Raw genomic sequence first — 18608 nt, forward strand, 5'->3', positions numbered from 1 at the left:
ACAGCACTTAGAGTTCTGAAATAAAGTGAAACCTGGACACGTGCACATCCTTATTACTGTCTGAAGTTTCAGAGATTCAGCTACTGATGTTGTATAAGATTTCTTGCTCATGAGCCGCTCTTAAATGACAGTGCTGTCTGTGCCTAAACACTAGCTAAAAACGAACTCAAGGGTGAACTCAAAATCAAATGTAATGCTATAATTTAAAGAAAACTGGATGCCAGACCACAAGGGTCTTACAGAAATCACTGCTATTCAGGCTAACAAGGTTCCCACTTCTGTTTCAATCTCAATGGAAATTAACTCAATGCCGTAACATGACAAAGTGCATTAATTATAATTGATGATTTTGCAATGAATACTAACTAAACTATTTAAATGAATTAGCTTATTAAAGAGTGTCAGCAATTTATTTTAGCACCCTATCATTAATTATTCATGTAATATTTATTTTAACAATTGAATGTGATAAATTAATGTGATATTAATGTGAATGCGAGTGAACAATAACTCAGTGAAGATTTTACTCACAATGTGTTAATGCTCCATTAAAAATCAAGTGCCATGTAAAATATAATGTGAGCAACACCACTTAAATATGAAATGAAAACATTAAGTAGATGTTTCTTTTCAGCTTTATCATTTACATTTTTTACAGCTGGCTTTAGGAAGACTCCATACAGTTGAAATGACTAATGGGGGACAGGAAAGTAATGCAGGTTAGAAACCTAATAAAAAACAAAACAAAATAAACAAACAAAAAAATCACACCAAACCAACCAAACAAAAACCACAAACAAAACAAACAAACAAAAAAACCCTAACACTCAAAACTAAGTTTGTAGTATTACTGTGTTATGCCTGAACTCCATGCAGTGCTTAGCATGCAAGGCCAGTTTGAACTGAACATAGAGTGCACTGTATTTTCATGATACATCCTAGAGCTGAAGAACTAACTCAAACTTTCCTTTCCATTACCATGTGATGTCTCAATGCCTAAGTCCTGAAAGAGGTAATCAAAGTATTTAGTTGTGTGTCCTTGTGAACAGGGGGAAACAACCATCTCTAATAACAAGCATAGCTCTTCAGCCCCAACGCTAAGTAGAAGAGCTGGGTAAAACCACGCATGTTAGCCAAAATATCAGAGAGTTAAAAGAAAATCATTGTACTATGATCTTACCATTGCTTCAATTTTGCAGTTAATGTCACAGAATATGATGGAATAAACTAAAGGTATTATTTAATACTTAAATAAAATACTTAAATATTGTACTGTACCTTTCAGAGATAAAAACATGCAGCAGGGTGAAGCAGCAATTTGTGAAATGTCTTTTGAAAAGAGAAGGTACCTACATTTGAGCACTCTATGTTGCAATTCACTGTAAAGGTGTTTTCCCTCAGGTTTCTACACGTAGCCTACAATAACCAGTGAACAGCACATCACTGGTAAATAGGAAGGAAAGAAATGGAATATTTCCCCAGCATATCATAATGCACCATAAAGGAACACCAAAACTTAAAGGCTCAGCTCTATGAGGATCACTGCGAACGACAATCACATTTCCAAAAGTACTTGGGAGATGATTTAGGTGTACATCAGATGCAAGTGTTTGACACTGCAATCTAAAATCCCTGCTCTCTCTCAGCCCCCATTTATCAGCCACCTATCTCTGGTAATACTCACCAGGTATCTTGTTTCATATCACATTTCTGCTTTTGCACATACTGTCCTTCCCACCAAGTCTGAGAAGGTACTTAACAGTGGTATCCAAAAAAAATGAAGCAGAACAGCATCTAACTTCTCTCAGTACTGACAGCTGCCTTTGGAACAGTGTGCATACGGAAGTGGTTGAGTCACCCTCCCTGGAAGGATTTAAAAGATGTGTAGATGTGACACTTAGTGACATGGTTTAGTGGTAGACTTGGTAGTACCAGAAAAATGAGTTAGTTGGACTCGACCTTAAAGGTCTTTTTCAAATGATTTCTATTTTCTATTTTGATTTCATTTCCTAAATTATTTTATGACAAGGCCATACAAGTGTGCAGAAGGGTATATGAAATTTATAAGGTCAAGGACAGCATTCTGCAGTGCAGCATGACAGTGAAATTTTTGGAGTATGGCACTGAGATAGGGATTGTGGAGAAGGAGAGCATTTTCTAGATCTGAGATCTATTTCTAGTGCTCATAGTGTTGGTTCATTGAATTGTTACATTCAGTTAAAAAAGAAAAATAATTACAGGAATGCTGCTTCTCTTAACTATGAGTCCTTCAATTCCTTTTTTAAAAGTAGCACAAAATCAATATAGAGTACTAGAAAGTTCCTGACTAGTTTGGCTTAAACTGGAAGATGTAAATGCATGATTTAAAGCAAGGTCCTTTGCTAGATGAGATCTAGGAAATCTGCCTTTAACAGAAAAAATTGTGTGGTTCCTTTTCAGAAAAAGAAAAAAACCTCATTATGACAGACTCCTTTAAATGGATATTAGCCTAAGAATCAGGTACTTCACAGACTAAGGAGTTGTTCCACATCATTGATGGACTACAGTATTCACCAAGCTTCTGAGATACACACAGTTTTGGGGATGTGCAGAACTGCATGACAGCCTAGGGGCTTTATTCTTGCATCTGTATTCTAGCGAGACCAACTCACTAAAAGCCGAGCTTTGTCCTCAGGAAAAAAAGTAGCCAGCTGTGAAATGTAAATGAACCTGTAATAGAATTGTGTAATTATAGGTAGAGAAAAAAGAGCTATTGCTGGAAGGAAAAAGTGACAATAATATGTATCCACACTCTTGGGCAATTTTGTTCACACAGCCATGAAATAAGTATAAATTCGCCACTATGTAAAAGTAAGCGACACAATGAGAATAAATTAAATATGTGGAAGTAGTGTCAGCAACCCATCATAACCACAATTAGTAAGTAAATGTATGTTTTTGGAAAAAAAATGCCCCCCCCCAAAAAAAAAAAAAAAACCCACACTATAATAATAATTGAAGCAATAACAGCAAAACAATGAATGTTGTCAAGGAACGAAGGAGAATTTTTTTTCTGTTTTCAAATCTCAGCTAGACAAAAGACAATCAGAAGAAGGTTGTCTATATTCCAGTAGCTTGGGTTTTAACCAACAAACACAAATTCAGTTATTTAAAATGATAATTAGATTACTCAGAATTAGATTTGGGAAATTAAACCTGTAACACATAGACAAACATGCCAATTACAGCAATGTGCCAGATGATAATGTTAACAACCTTGTAGGCTATAAACTGTTTCAGCACAGTAAAAACCAGATGTCTATGTTGGTACTCTCAAATCTAAAGATACAGGTTATTTTAGTGACATTTCTTCCTCAAGGATCTGTGCACATTTATTTTGCAGGTAGCCCTGTGTCAGGATTGCTAGGAGGGCTTTTTTACCTTGACATTATTTATAGAAATGTGCCCCTAGTTCCATTAACTCTGTGCATCACACAGTAGAGCGTAGCAGACTTTAAGTTACTCTAAGTTCCCCACAGTTTTGCACTCCTCTCAGTTACAGTAAACTTGGAGGGGAAAAATAAAAGAGGACAGTATGAATGGACATTTAGACAGTACATCTCAAAGAATAATTACATAAAAGTAACTAGCCACATTCCCCTCCTCCCCCTTTTTCCTTCCTTTCTTTTCCTAGAAGACTGTCTCCTTTATACTGCAGGTAACTGCAGAAAATCCTTGCTGTGGGCTACTTGCTGGAGTGAGTCACCAGTTTGATAAAGTTTTCAAAACTCTGTGATGATACAGTGTAACCCTTTGGGGCACACAACCAAGATAAACACAAAAATCATTTCCACTGACAAAGCAAGAGAGCAAGGTGTTGACACAGAGAAGATTTACAAGGATCCTGGCTTATATCCATCTGATTTTGCGATAGACATGGTGGTATCTTTTTGCTCTGAAAAGTAGAGTCCTTACTGAAGAAGGGAGGCTGCCTTATCCTGAGAGCCGACCAATTTCCAGGCTCTCAGATAAAGACCTTTGATGTTGAGGGAAAGATCATCTACCTTCACAGCATGAAGAATAGGCCTATAAAAATTATGATAATGCAGACCCTATGGGACTTAAGGTCTTGGACTAAAAATGTCAGGGTCATGATGGTAAGCTAAATGTATTTGCTAAGCTCTGCTTTAGCCTTACCTGAAAAATAACTCTCCAAAGAAGCAGAAATGGTGGAAAGGCATGAATGGTTCTCTGACAAAGAAAATTTTGTAACATTATGGAGGAGAACCCTGGAGAAAGGACATGAACTTATTTACTCAGACAGAGAAGGGTGAATGGCAATGTCTTTGGAAATCCTGTTGGTTTCTGCTGGTTTTTTTTTTTTTTTTTTTGACCAAGAGACAAAACTGAATAAATTTTTTTGTGATACAAATCACGTTGTGCCTGTAGGAATATTTATTTTTTAAATTAAATGCAATTAAATTTGAAGGACTTTCATCCTGATTCTGATTAGAAGGATCATGGAAGTATATATATTACCATGTGTACTAGAAGGTCCAAAAAATCCTTGTTGGTATATATAAAGGCTGGTGTGTATTTATCAGGCAGATGACTTTGGTCAGTGCAGAAATGATAAAGAGGAAGAAATAATCAAGGGGCTATTGAACCCAGTAACATATTAACAAGTTTGTGTTACCTAGGTAAGAACAGATTTAATTTCTGAACACACACTCTAAAGCCAGCAGATTTCAGGACAAGTACTTTCTTTTCATTCCTTTGAGAAACAAGTAGTCTTTGTGTGAACTCCTTTTCAATGTAAGAAGGTATTGTCACCCCTAATGTCTTAGAAGCCAAAGCAACAAGAAATGGGGCCTCTATAAAGATCCTCTGTGCTAAGAATCATGTGAAAGTAGCTTGAACTGAAGGGCACTGTGTGACTTTTCCCCTCAGTTTTACTCAGCTGCTTAGCAGAGTTTCTTTCCTTATATTTGCCTTAGTTGCATTATAGAGACCAAATTTTCTTCATAGTCTGAGTTAAAAGAGTTATTTAGATATGTTATTTTAGAGAAGTCCAGTTGTGTGCGCATAATTTATAAAAGTTTTTCTTAATTCAGTAAGAAGAGGGGTTTTGTACATGGATGTAGTGTCAAATGTCTTAGAACCAGTCTACACATTTATTCAAAACTAAACATAATAAAAAGGAAATGTTGCATTCTCAGCCAATAAATTTCCTTACTATATGAATTACAAACTTACTGTGTGCACATATGATTGTATATAGGTCTCTAAATTATACAGGCATATCAGTGTTAGGCACAGCAAGTGGCTACATTTCATAGCCTAAGATATAAATCTAGAATTTTCAAATTAATGGCAAACTCCACAATACTTTTACTGCTCTTTCATCTGTTTCTTTCATTCAAGCATGTGTTAAATAACCCCAGGTTTTTAAAATAAAAATAGTTTACTTTCCCCCGTAAAAATTATGTAAGTGTACCTTACATGTATGTAAAGCGTAGTTGATTCAGATAGAGCTACATCCCTCTAAAACAAAAGAAAAAAGCTGAAGCTAGGTTTCTACCTTAATGAAATTTTATTTAAAACAAGTCCTCTGTAGGAAATCTATTTAGAGGTGTGTGGGACTATCTCACATTACAGGTTCATTAGGTCAATAGTAGCTGATCAGATACACCTGACATGGTGTTGATAAAACCATTTCACAAATCAAATACAGCAACTGTATAAATTCTATAAAATCCAGTTCCAGAGCTTTTCCCAGAAAATAACTGTTCACTCAGTTTGAGATTGCAAGTTACTGATTTTTAACAACAGCACATTAATTGTTAAAAATTACTTTTTACAATGCTGTAATACAGTTTATAAACTGTAAAGCCACCAGCAATTTAGAGTTACAAGTATAACAACACAATATGAAAAAAAAAGACCCTTAAAACCAGCTGGAGGACTTAAAAAAAAAAAGGCTGTTTTCACCTAAGAGCTCTAAATATTGTTCCTTTACACTGAAAAGCAAAGTATGACATTTATATTTTAATTATGCCAAACATACAATCCAATAACTAGATTTACATTTTATCTCACAAGTCATATTTATCTATTTTCTCTCACAATCCCAACTATTCCTTCTTTCTTATCTGTACTCTCCAAGTCAGAGACATGCAGTACTTAGATCTTGCGCTGACTTCTAAGTTTCTCCTGCTTGGGGATCAAGCCTTTCAACCCAAGTGCTGTGCACTCTGGCCAGTATTCTGACACATGCCGTGTGCTATTAAGGATGAATGAAATGAAAGCATGTGACCACCTACCCACACACCTTGGCAGAGGTGCACTCCACACACGCCGACCACCTCCCAGGCACGTAAGTTTATTAGCACCTTCCAGGCGATATCCAGGGAAACAAGAAAAGATCAAGGAATCTCCAACACCAAAACGAAATCCAATTCGCCGGCTGAAGGCAGGAACACCGGGATCATCACATGGCTCCAGATCGTACTCTGCAGACAACGGAACATAATATAGAAATAAATAGGACAAGTTATCCACATAGGAAAAAAAAATAAAATTACCAAATTAGTTGTATTTTACCTTTATGGAACACTTGGAAAAACTGTATCTCAGAGCTATGTTGTATGCTAAAACCCAGTACACTTTCTGTATATCTGTTGTGGCTCTATTTACAGTAATTCTGTATCTATTGTGTCCCACCCACACTACCTTTATTTTCTTAATATCAAGGGCCATAATTAGCTTGTACTGTATGTGGTTTACTATCAATTTGCTTTAACTAACACTCTGTACATAATTCTTGGTTCATTTCATCTGAATGTTTAAACAGCTTTGGAAGTGAGACAAAGTTAAAAAATATTATGTAATGCAGAAAATGTAACAAACTATGATATTTTGTGTATTTTTCTATAAGTTATCTAGCACTCAACCATTTTGAGTTATTCTTAAATAAGCTATCAGAGCTATAATTTAATAATTGCATTTACATTCCAAACTTGCAAACTGCTTACTCTGATTTGGTTAGTCCAAAGTATAAAGAACAATCATAACTGAGCATTTTATAGCAGTAAATCCAACACTATTGCTCTAATCAGTAAGGTCCCTTGCTTTTTTTCTTCTTTTTTTTTTCAAAAAGCAAGCTAAATGACATGCAGTCTTCATAAACAGCATGTTCCTTTGTAAACATTGACAGAGGTCACTAAAATTAATTCATTGTTTTTCAGTTCTTGAAAAATTATGTAAGAGTTGGGCATGAGATCCCTATGCACTGCTTCCACAGAATATCCATGTGCATGAGCACTAGCAAGTCATTCATTCAGATACATATCTGTAAATATTCTACATTCCAGTCAAAGAGATAGGCAAGGAAAATTACTGAGAAATGTAATTTATATGCCATCGGATTTTAGTAGACTGCAAATAAGAAGCAGTAAATTAAAGTTTTATCTTAAAAGGGAATTTGCATATACTTTTGAGAACTACATATACCAACAGCTAAGAAAGTTTTTTTATAGATACATTTTCTATTGCAAAATCAGTGTTCAAATTAGACTCATCTGTGACTTTTTAGTTAGCATATATATTATATGCTAATATATATTATGTTTTTACCATTTGTATATTTCCTTTAGTGAAATACTACCAGTTAGTTTTTTTCTCAGGCAGCACCTTCTAGCTTTGCCCCCTAATTTTCCTCCATACTTTTTCATACTGTTGATGGTATGAACAGTATAGAATAGAGAGAGAATAGAGAAAACTTCTTAAAACGGTCACATCACCAACATCCTTCTCAAGCTGTTAGACACCTTTATAAACCTCAAACAGTTTCCTATATAGAGACTATACAATTTATATTGATTCTTTTTTTCCTTTTTACTGGTACTTCATAATATTTCTGCTATCTCCAAGTAAAAATATTATCTGGTAACTGTGTCTGAATATTTAGAAGAATGGAATTTCTTACCTGAAAATGTTATGTTGAAGCCTTCATAAGAAATTGAAAAATCAGATATAAACCGAAGCTGTGCAGTAAAATTTCCAAAGAGGCCAGCTTTAATTGTAGGGGGTAAGACTGAGCCAGTTAACCTGGCTACTGGTTCTGAGAAGCTGCCATCCTCAGTGATGAGCAAATAGTCATGAGAGCTCTCAAGGTGAAAGGTATGAAAAACCATTTGTACACCTTTAGAAATATTAAAAGGGGAGGGGGGGGGGGGAAAGAAAAGCATTTAATAGGTAGGTGTTATTTTCCTTTACACATAGATTACAGAAAGTAAATCTTACAATTACGTGGAAAGATTTTAGTCACACATAGAATCAAAACCTGAAATTCAGAAAATAAAAATTGCAGAGACCACTTGGGCTCAACCAGTCAATATGTGCAGTGTAAACATCAGTTTAGCTCATTGTAAATCAATAGCTCCCAAAAGAGAAGTGATAGGATTCAGTGCTATTTGTATACAGCACACTGAAAACCTAAATTTGAATTGTATAGACTTTATTCAAGTTCCTGTATGTCTGTCTGACTCATGATCTCTACCATGATCTCATTATTAATAACTAAGAGATATACTTTAACAATTATCTAACATTTTGTATTCATGTTTTATTTTTGCATTTCCGGCAACACAATTTTGTTTTTCACTCTAAACTCCAAGGAAGTGTCTGTTTTAAAGGACAAAGCAGGTACAAGTTTTATGTATTTTCCACATACACAGATTCATATTTTCTGGGACCACTCCTTTCCTGGAGTCAGGATTGTTTCTTTCAATTGCCAACTTAAGAGTCCAGTAATGAACTAAATTTTGACTTGCAATTAGGTTTTCGCATACAATTATCCAGTGTGGGAAACAGTGTTCTTCTTACCCTTCTCCCATACTTAACAGGAAATTGAGTTTTAACCTAAAATCCAGTTAATAAGAAGACTTTAAACAGTAAATTCTAAACTTCTAAATTTCTAAACTTCTTGGACTGTCACACATAACAAGACCTTTCTTGTCATAGAAAGGAGATTGAGAAATATTTTCATTATGTTCTGATTCAGTGGTACGCAACACATCATTAATACTTCATTGGCTTTTTTCCTCAATTCTTTAGCAAAATGCCATAACTGGCATAAGATCCCAAGCTTAACTGTATATTCAAATATTACTATATTACACTATATGTGTACTATATATACATATATATATATATATATATATATATATATATATTTGGCCACAATGATTGATGTCTGATGACTAAGATTAGTAATACACAGATCAAATCTGCATCTTCATATTTAATAATGGAGAAGAGAAATCCACAAGGTCCTGACAGCTTTCACTGAAAAATTCAATGCTATTTAACAAGTCATTATCTTCATATATTTTACCTCTTCTATTTTCCAACCATATAACTGTTAATATTCTAACAATAACTGTTAATATAATGTTTCTTTTTCAAAATAAACACAAACTATAAAGAGCACATTTGAGGATATACATGTTTTGGGAAATTCAATTTCTTCCATAAAATATTTAACTCAGTTCATAAAAGGCATTTAATCATCATTGTTTGTTTGATTTTATTTTTTTAAGACATTACATATGCATACATAATTCATATTAGTTCTTACCCTTGCCATGTGACACTTCAATAGTCCAAGTGCAATTTAAAGAGTTTGGATAAAAATCAGGAAAACCTGGAGAAAGAACAGTTCCACTCTTCCCATGAATATATCCACCACATAAAGCTTAGTAAGAAAAGAAAGAAAAAAAAAAAGGGAAGTAAAAACTAATAGAAGTCCTGGGTTTTGTTAAAACTTTAAAACAAAATAATATAAAACCAATTCTAGTTCATTTTTTGAACTATCCTTAAAGTTAAAAATAGAGTCAAATAATAAAGGAAGATGTTAATTCACCTGAAGCCCTGACATTCACATTAGATAATAATTTGCTTATTCTTAAATTAGTCTATTAAACGAAGCTTATTTTTCATCTATCTTTTAGCCTCTCCTTTTAGTTAGTAGGACACAAAAATAAACACAACTTTGTCCAGAATACTGCAGATATTAATTCCTATTGAAGTAGTATTTAAAAAGAACGATTACTTTTTTCTTTTGTTTTGGGTTTTTTTGAGAACCGCGTGAAAAATCAAATGTCTTCCAGGCACTTTTCTTACACTATGTATTTAGAAAGTTAGATATATAATTCAATTTTTGCCAAACAAAAAAGAACCACTCTATTTTTTTTCCAAATAATATGATTTCCTCTGCTGTGTTCAGGTAATAAAAAATGGGTGCATTTTCCTCCCTTTCAATAATTCAGATTGTCCCATCATAAGTAATTTAGTTGCAATGGAGTATTTTGAAAGACACAAGAACTATGCTAGAAAACATTTTATGCATACTAACTTTTGCTAAACAAGGCTGCTCAAATTTGCATGGCAAATTAATTAAAATTTAAGATTTGCATGCTGAATTACTCACTGATCTTTTAACTACAGCATGGCTGTGCTTTTCACTCACTTGCTGCCATCCTGCTTTTTATGTTGGATTTTAAAAAAAAAATTATTAAACTAAATATTTAACAATGAAACAAGAGAGCATTAGAATGCTTTTAGTCTTCTTCCTCACAGAGAGCAATATACTTTGCCATAAAGTAGATGGCAAAACAAACATTCAATAAACTTGCAGTAGTTGTTTGCAAATGTATATGCTGGCATATAGCTAAATTTGTGGGTTTTTTTTTCATTTATTAGGCTAAGACAATTGTTAAAGCTTTTTATATCTTTTGAATGTATGTATTTTATATATGTTCATAAATAAGTTGGAGGAGAGTAGCCTGATTTTGCCTGCATAGATGTATTTCTGCACATAACCATGAATGCAAATATGTATGGCTAAATGCACAGTAAATATATGCTTAATAACATTACTTAATAATACATAATTACAGCTATCATACCCATAATACCATAAATGAGCAGCAGCACCTATTCATTCAAAATCCCTCTTATTCTGTAAACATCACAGAAGGAAGAAAAATACATGACTGTGCATCATTTCTTAAAGTAGATATTAAGGATTTATAAACAATTATACAGTTTTGAGTTTTAAAATATATAAATGATCTGGTTTTATTTAGCTCTTCCTTTAAAATTATTTTCACACTGTACCTTGACATTGTAGTATTTTTAGAATGACACATTGCTTAGAGGGAATTTTAGCCATTGTCCCTACACACAGTTCCTTTTCTTAGTTATTGGCATGAAACAAAGCAACATGCTTGTCACTTAGGGATTAATTCTGCTGATTTAATTTGTGAAGTTGCAATTTTGAGAACATCAATAGCCAGCAAGTGACTGCAAAATGCCCATTTCGACCTCAATTAAATGTCACATTCTAAAAATTTGGTTTTGAGCCTCAGAAGGCAAACACACTGACACAATTATTACATAACAGAATACAAGATTTTTTTTTTAGACTAGTTAATCAATGTAGTCAAGTATGTGAGGAAAAAAACAAGTTGACTATAACCCTTTTGTATGTTACTTGCCTAGAGGCCCTACTCCAAAAAGGCTTGAAATTTTCTGTTATTTACGCACTTATGCTTAGATTACGTACATCTTTCTGTAGTTCAACATTCATATACAAACAAAAGAGCGGAATATACATGTTTTAACCCAAAAATACATTCACAAATATTAGTACAAAATAAATTGAAAAAGCATAAGGTGCTATTCAAATTTAAGATTCCTGTGATAGTGTAGCACAGCCAACAAGCAGAAGGAACACATAAAACCAGTGTAAGAATAATAAAAAGTCTTTGATCATTTAAAAATTACAGTTTATAGGAAGATTTGTGACACTTCAAAGTTCACCTGCTGTGCCAAGAACATGCAACCTAAAATTTTATCACAAACACTTGACTAAACATTCTACTTTTGTCCTTGCAAAGGAGGAACAAGTTGTAATGCTTCCAAGATGAGTGAGATTGAATAGTAGATTAGTTTGCTTTGTAGTGATTAAGAATCTTTTGTTAGCTTATGTGTTTCATGCATGGGGTCAGAAGGCTGTCGTGAGAATTAGAAATTAAAATATTTCATTGAATCTAAGTCTGTCTTTTAACATTCCACTATAATCAATTAAAACTTCAGATCTGAAATGGAAGTTAGAGATTCAGTAATGTAAGCAATTCACTAAAACTAGAGCCTTAGTGAGTATCAGCTTGGGTCTTCTCCTTTCACACACTCATCTATCATCATCTTAGAAAACAGTTGTGTCTTAACAACAAATAATCCAATGACAAAAATCAGCACATAAATATTTGCTTGCACCATCCAGCATTTTAAAAAATCTTTCATGAAAGCTCTAAACAGTTGTATATTGCATATCCCTCTAATCTATTAATGAACTAACCAAAATTTCAAAACAAAAATATGCCATGACCTATTTTAATACTGATCGTCTTACATTTTGAGCAATCCCTTTTGTACTCACTATTTCAAATTTAAAAAGAGAGTTGTGTTTATTGGTTTTCTTTTGAAAATATTAGTTGCAAGACACGTTCATTACAGCAGAACAGTTGTACCCTCTGAGAATTCTAATTTTTCTATCAGTAAATATATCTATCTATCTATAAATTTCACTGAATATTACTTGACAGAAAGTTGATACAGAGATGTAAAGTATGGCTTTTCTTGACATTAAAATAATTTTTGAAATGTGTAGATCTTGCTGCAATTGAAGAAAGGTAGTGGCAGTGATAAGCTTAATTATGCTCAAAAATAGGAGATTAACTTTCTTGGACTTTAAAGCTGCCATCTGAAGAACCTCACACTTACCATCACAGCTGGGTAATGCATGATTCCACTGATGGTTTCTTTCACATATGAGTGGTTCTTCATCACTCAGTGTGTATCCTGGATCACAGCTAAAAGTTACAGTAGAGCGGATATTAAAGTTGTTACCATGGCGATGGCCATTCACAGGAATTCCTGGGTCCAGACAGGAATCTGATTCCAGAGTAACACCTGAAACATACAGAATTAATTTGTTTATTCCCACACTCTTCTTTTTTTTTTTTTTTTTTTTTTTTTTTCCCTTTGGATAGTAAACAGAAAATTTCCTGAACAAAACACAAAATGAGTAAGACAGGAGGAAGAGCCTCCAAAAGACAATTGTTAGCAATGTCTGAGAACTGATGTGAGACACAAAGTACTTTTGCTGGCTGTTGTCACTGACTCAGAGCACAGAGATGCTCAAATGAAGTAGAAGATTGGAGCTGTAAAGTGTATTTTGTCAAACAATGATAAAAAGTGCCAGCAAAAGAAACTACTGAAAGACACTATGATTCAAAGTACAAATAAAAAATTTGCTACTATATAAATCATACCTGGTTATTCCATTTCATCTACTCAATTTCTGATACTGCAGAACAATTAGATCTCATCATAGTAAAGGCTTTTCAGCTTAGTAAAAATCGATGTCAAAACCTGCAGTTGTACTCAAAAACTACTTGTTAATTTCTAAGGATACTAATTATCCTGTGCATCAAAATTAGAAAGACAATGAACATTGCTTACACAGCTGTATAACTCTTGTCTGACAAAAGGAGCCTTTAGTAATTATGCTTTATATAGCAGAGATTCAGTAGTCTTTTGTAAAGAAACCTGAAGCTATACATTAAACAATAATAAAACAAAACCAAAACCAAAACCAAGTCCAACGGAGGTTTATTAACCAAGCATTATCATTTATGCTTATAGTGATAGCAAATGATTACGGAATTTAATCATGCAATGAGCTATAATAGATACATACAAGGGAAGAAAAACTCTTTTGGGATAAAAGGAACTTTTATTTTTCTATTACTATGTGTGATGAGCTGACCTTGGCTGTCAGTCCCCTACCCAGCTGCTCTCAACAATATAGGGGGAGTGAAGTTGAACCCAGGAAGAAGGAAGGATGGAGGTGTTTTAGGATGTGGCTTTATTTTCTCTTTTTCATACTCTGATTTTAATTAGCAATAAATTAAGTCAAGTCTGTAATTGCTGAATGTCCTCTCCCTGTTCTTAACCCACAAACTTTTTGTTGTTTTCTCTGCAGTTGAAGGGAGGAGTGATAGAGCATCTTTGCTGGACACTTGGCATCCATTCAAGGTCAACCCATCACAGCCCACTTTTTCCCAGGCTCAACTTCGCTCTTCCATTTTCAGTTTCTCTACCTCTGGGTCCCACTCCAAGCAGTGTGACAGAGATGGGGAACAGGTGTTGTACTCAGTCTATAACAACTCCTTTCTGTTGCTCCTTCCCTCTGACAGTTTTCCCCTCCTCTAGTATGGCTCCTTACCACAGGCTGCAGTCCTTTAAGATAAATTCACTGCTGCAAGCTGCAGCTTCCTTCATGGAATATCCACCACAACCTGCAGAGTGGGTATGTGCTACAGTGTGGATATGAGCTGCACTGTGCTCTCCACTATGGGCTGCATGGAAATGCCTGCCTGGAGCACTGTTTTTCTCTGACCGTGGTATTTGCAGGATTTTTTCTCACCTTTTCCTTTCCTCACTCACCTATGCATCATTGAGCCCTTTCATAAATATATTATCATAGAGGTGCCACCACTTGGCTGATGGAGTGGATCCACTGGTACTGGCTGGAACCAGCTGTGTCAGGCAGGGGGAAATGCCAGCCTTTTTTCACAAAGAGCACCCCTACAGCTCCCCCCTAGCCAAAACCTTGCCTCCCAACCTGTTATACTTTGTCATGTGTCTGTAAACAAGAATGACTGACACAGAACCTCTTCAGGTGTGGGAGAAATGGGGATATTGTTCTTGTATGAGCAGCTGAGCATGCCCAGAAGAAAACCTTGAAGATACTGTGGAGGGTAAAAAAGTGACAGATTATGAAAGACACAGACAGTATAAGGCTGCAGTAAAAGAAAAAAAAATAGAAGCTGGCTGAAAATAGAAGGTGACAAACACATAGTCAAAAGGGAGCCTTTGCAAAGGTTTTTGCAACCCAAAAAGCCATTGACTTCTAAGGAAAAAAAAAAAACACCCAAACAACAAAAAAAGAAACCACACAAAAACCCCCAAAGGGAGACAAAGGGATGGGAAGTATATGTGTGTGGGAGGGAACCATTTAAAACCATGTTAATGTTTGGTTTTAGGCAATTATTTTGATATATACTTTGTTTTGAAAAAATACATGTTGGTTAAATAATACTGAACTTTTGAGTTTAGAATCCTTCACTAGCTTTTAGGATACAATCAAGACATATCTACCTCAAAGCTCGGGCATGCATTTCGTGTACTTAAGTATTCCAACATAAATTTTCAAATTAATTTCAGCATTTTAGTGCTGGGTTGGAAAGAATGCTGTAAATTAGCATGCTTTAATATGGGTGATGTCATCCTTCACAGATGTTGTGAGAGCCCTAAGCAAGATTACTTCTGACATTTTAAAATATTTTTTGTTTGTTTCCTTAGAGCTGACCTGACTTTTTCCAGATGATTTTTGCTAAAGAAGTTCCTACCTCAAAGCCAACTGCTAACAGCACAAATGTATCTATAGCAGGATGTCATGCATTTCCTATCTCCCCAGCCCCCTAAATAAATCCTGAAAGTGTTGGTCCTCTTATCTGGCTGTGCATCTATAACTGCTTCTGTGGAAGTTGTACTCTCGGTTTACTGCTTCTGTCCCACTGTTTGTTCAGACTACCATACAACCTTAGAAATTAAGTAGAAGGAGTTCAAAACTAAGGGAAAAATATATATTTATCAGGACATAATGGTTTTAGAATTATAGGTATAAGGATTGGAAGTGGAGCTACAAATGAAAATATCATAAGTATCAACTGTAGCTTACTCAAAGCAATGTTCCCTGTACCCTCCAGCTATTCATATATCTCAATTAGGATTCAGGTTTGAAACAAGCTTATGATCTAATTTTCATGACATATTCCTGACATACTTAAATTCTAGATGAGTAAGTCTCTTCTATACTTTACTGCATGCTCTTAATGCAAATGTACCATATTAGCTGACTCAGTGTGTTTTTAGATTCCCGTCGCCTGGCTTAAATTGCTTAATACAGACTCAGCAAACTGTTTTAAGTCTATGTTATTCTGTGCTGTATGTGCCCTAAATAAATATTAATTGTGTATAAAATTTTAACTTTGATGCACATGAATTTTCTTCAGACAAACTATACTTCGTGTTCTGAAGAATGATAGAGTAAATGGAGGTCCATGGTAGAGCTCTTAAATTTCCTTGGGGCACTCTTTCATCCCTGCATCAACACATCAACTACTTTGGGATTCTGAGTCACATATAATAGGTAAACTCATCAGTTTCTTTTTGAAATCATAACTCTGTATTACATCAAATCCATTGTTTCATTTTTTTTGCAAGGGGATCAAAAGCTGTAGCAATCCTATCAGTTTCCAAGTTTCTGACGGAAACAGTGGTGCTGCCTAACTAAAAAATCAACCCAAGGAACAAAGGTTCATTCCCAGGGGAAAATACTCAGCATATAAGGTTTAACCAACACAAACACAACTGAAAAGAAAAAAAAAAATCTTCTTTGCTTCTTTAGACAAAGATTTGGGCTTTTTTCTTAATAGGGGAAAATGTAAGACAAGCTTAATAATGGGCAATACTCAGAATCCTGACTACAACAATAAACAATATATGAGAAATTCTGGCACCATGGTGATAAATTTTGGGCTCATGGTTGTAAAGAATTGATTTAATATTCATAACAATTGGCTCAATAAATGTAAGATTAAAGTCTGAGTGAAAACTATATCTTCTCTTCAACTCTACATAATGCAGTGTTTCTTAAGAACAGCATGCTCAGTTCCCTCAAAAACTGCTCCCTTCAGTCCACGTAGCAATGGGAATTATATAAGCAGATAATTCTATCCTACAACTTAATAGTTCTTTTTTTATTTTTTTCAAAGGAATATGGCACACAATTCAAAGCAAACAGCAAATATACAAACAAGAGATTTTGCATGTCACTGAATTATTGAAAAATATGGATATGGACGATTATCCTCAAAAACTTCACTGTCAGTATTGACATTTCATCAAACATAATGCACCTGTAATAATCTAGACCAAATTTCTATATTTTCTGCAGAGGATTTCTAAAAGTCTTATAAATGTCAACAGAGAGCTGTTTGCTTCCATCTCCCATTCCAAATTCACAAAACTAGTTAACTTGTCAATAAAGAAATCAGGTCAGTTTGACATAATGTCTTCTTATCAGACACAAATCATTTGTTTCTTATCAAGTTGTTTATCAGCTTGAAACTTGATCTTTAAAGACTGAAGATAAAAGTAATGCCCTTGATCCTTCTGGTACTCATCTCCCTCTATTCCCCACCTCCCCCTTCCCCCTTTTAGTTTTGTTTTGGTTTTCTTTTGTTTTCCAACTCCACCCCCCCCCCCCCTTTTTTTTATTTTTAATCTTCCCTCCTCTCTTTGAAAGGAGCCCCTCTGAAATTGATTGAAACTTCAATACAGTTTTGAATTTTCAGACAGTTTTCAGTGGAATTGATACTGACCGTGCTTTGTCTTAAAGTATAGCACAGAGAATTTCAACATTTAATAAAATGTGTTTAATTATCTTAATATTGTACAGAACTCTCTTTCCACATGCTATATTCTTATCTTGTAAATGTTCACTTAATTAAGTATACGGTCAAATGCAAGGTTTTCCACAAATGTTGCAAAATGGCAGTCTTCCTGTCTTCCCTGTGAGAGCTGACAGTATCTCAAGTTTTAATTAATGATTATGTTTTACTCCTATTTTGAATATATTCATAAATATTTTTGTTACTATCTTTCTGTCTCTAGTTCCTGTAACTAAATATGCACTTTGGATTTTCTGATTTTATCCTAAGAGGTCTGTGGGTTTTTTTGGATGGTCATCTATAGCAATGATTGAATATATCCAACATTTACCTGATTGACTTTAGGGTTGCAGGTCATTAAAATGCATTTATAAATAGCTACAGAAACAGTATTTTTTCTTTCTCAAAATAATAATAATAATAATAATAATAATAATAATAATAATAATAATAATAATAATAATAATAATAATAATAGTAATAATAATAATAATAATAATAAAGTTTTCTGTTGGGTTTTAATATAATCTCTTTTATAACTTTCAGAATTTCTATGGACATTCACCTAACAATTTCTCAAGTCTGGTGAAACCTAGAATTCTAAAAAACTTTGCTTCTATAACAAATGTTGCCCTGTGTATTCACTTTTTAAGAATCATAAACTCCATTATTTCATGGGTACTTTTACAAAAAAACCCATTCTTACCCAGGTTCTCTATAGGTTTTTGTCAGTCAGAGTAAAATCAACTGCTGAAACAAAAGGTTCTTCCCCAGCATTCTAATCACTTTTTCTATTGAATGCGTCCTGCCACTGACTGTCGATACTTCTATGTTGACACTCAAATTTAAACGTTTACTCTTCCAGCTGAATGCCATTCATAACAACATACAAATATTAAAAGAAACAGCAGTCACTGCCTCTAACTAAGAAACAATAAGTGTTTTGTTAATACCTATTGAAATTCAATTTTCAGATAACAA

General features: G+C 34.2%; 1 protein-coding gene across 1 annotated transcript in view; it reads right to left on the reverse strand.

Moving 5' to 3' along the window:
- Window positions 1–18608, reverse strand: part of CSMD1 (CUB and Sushi multiple domains 1) — a 948047-nt gene that overhangs the window by 191748 nt on the left and 737691 nt on the right. Inside the window, exons 18-21 of the mRNA XM_054383599.1 lie at window positions 12829–13017; window positions 9620–9736; window positions 7967–8182; window positions 6303–6491 (exon numbers count right to left, since the gene is read on the reverse strand). Coding sequence (XP_054239574.1) covers window positions 6303–6491; window positions 7967–8182; window positions 9620–9736; window positions 12829–13017 — 711 coding nt within the window. The remainder of the gene's footprint in view (window positions 1–6302; window positions 6492–7966; window positions 8183–9619; window positions 9737–12828; window positions 13018–18608) is intronic.

This window comes from Indicator indicator, chromosome 9 (genome assembly GCF_027791375.1).
Source record: "Indicator indicator isolate 239-I01 chromosome 9, UM_Iind_1.1, whole genome shotgun sequence".
Classification (NCBI taxonomy): domain Eukaryota; kingdom Metazoa; phylum Chordata; class Aves; order Piciformes; family Indicatoridae; genus Indicator; species Indicator indicator.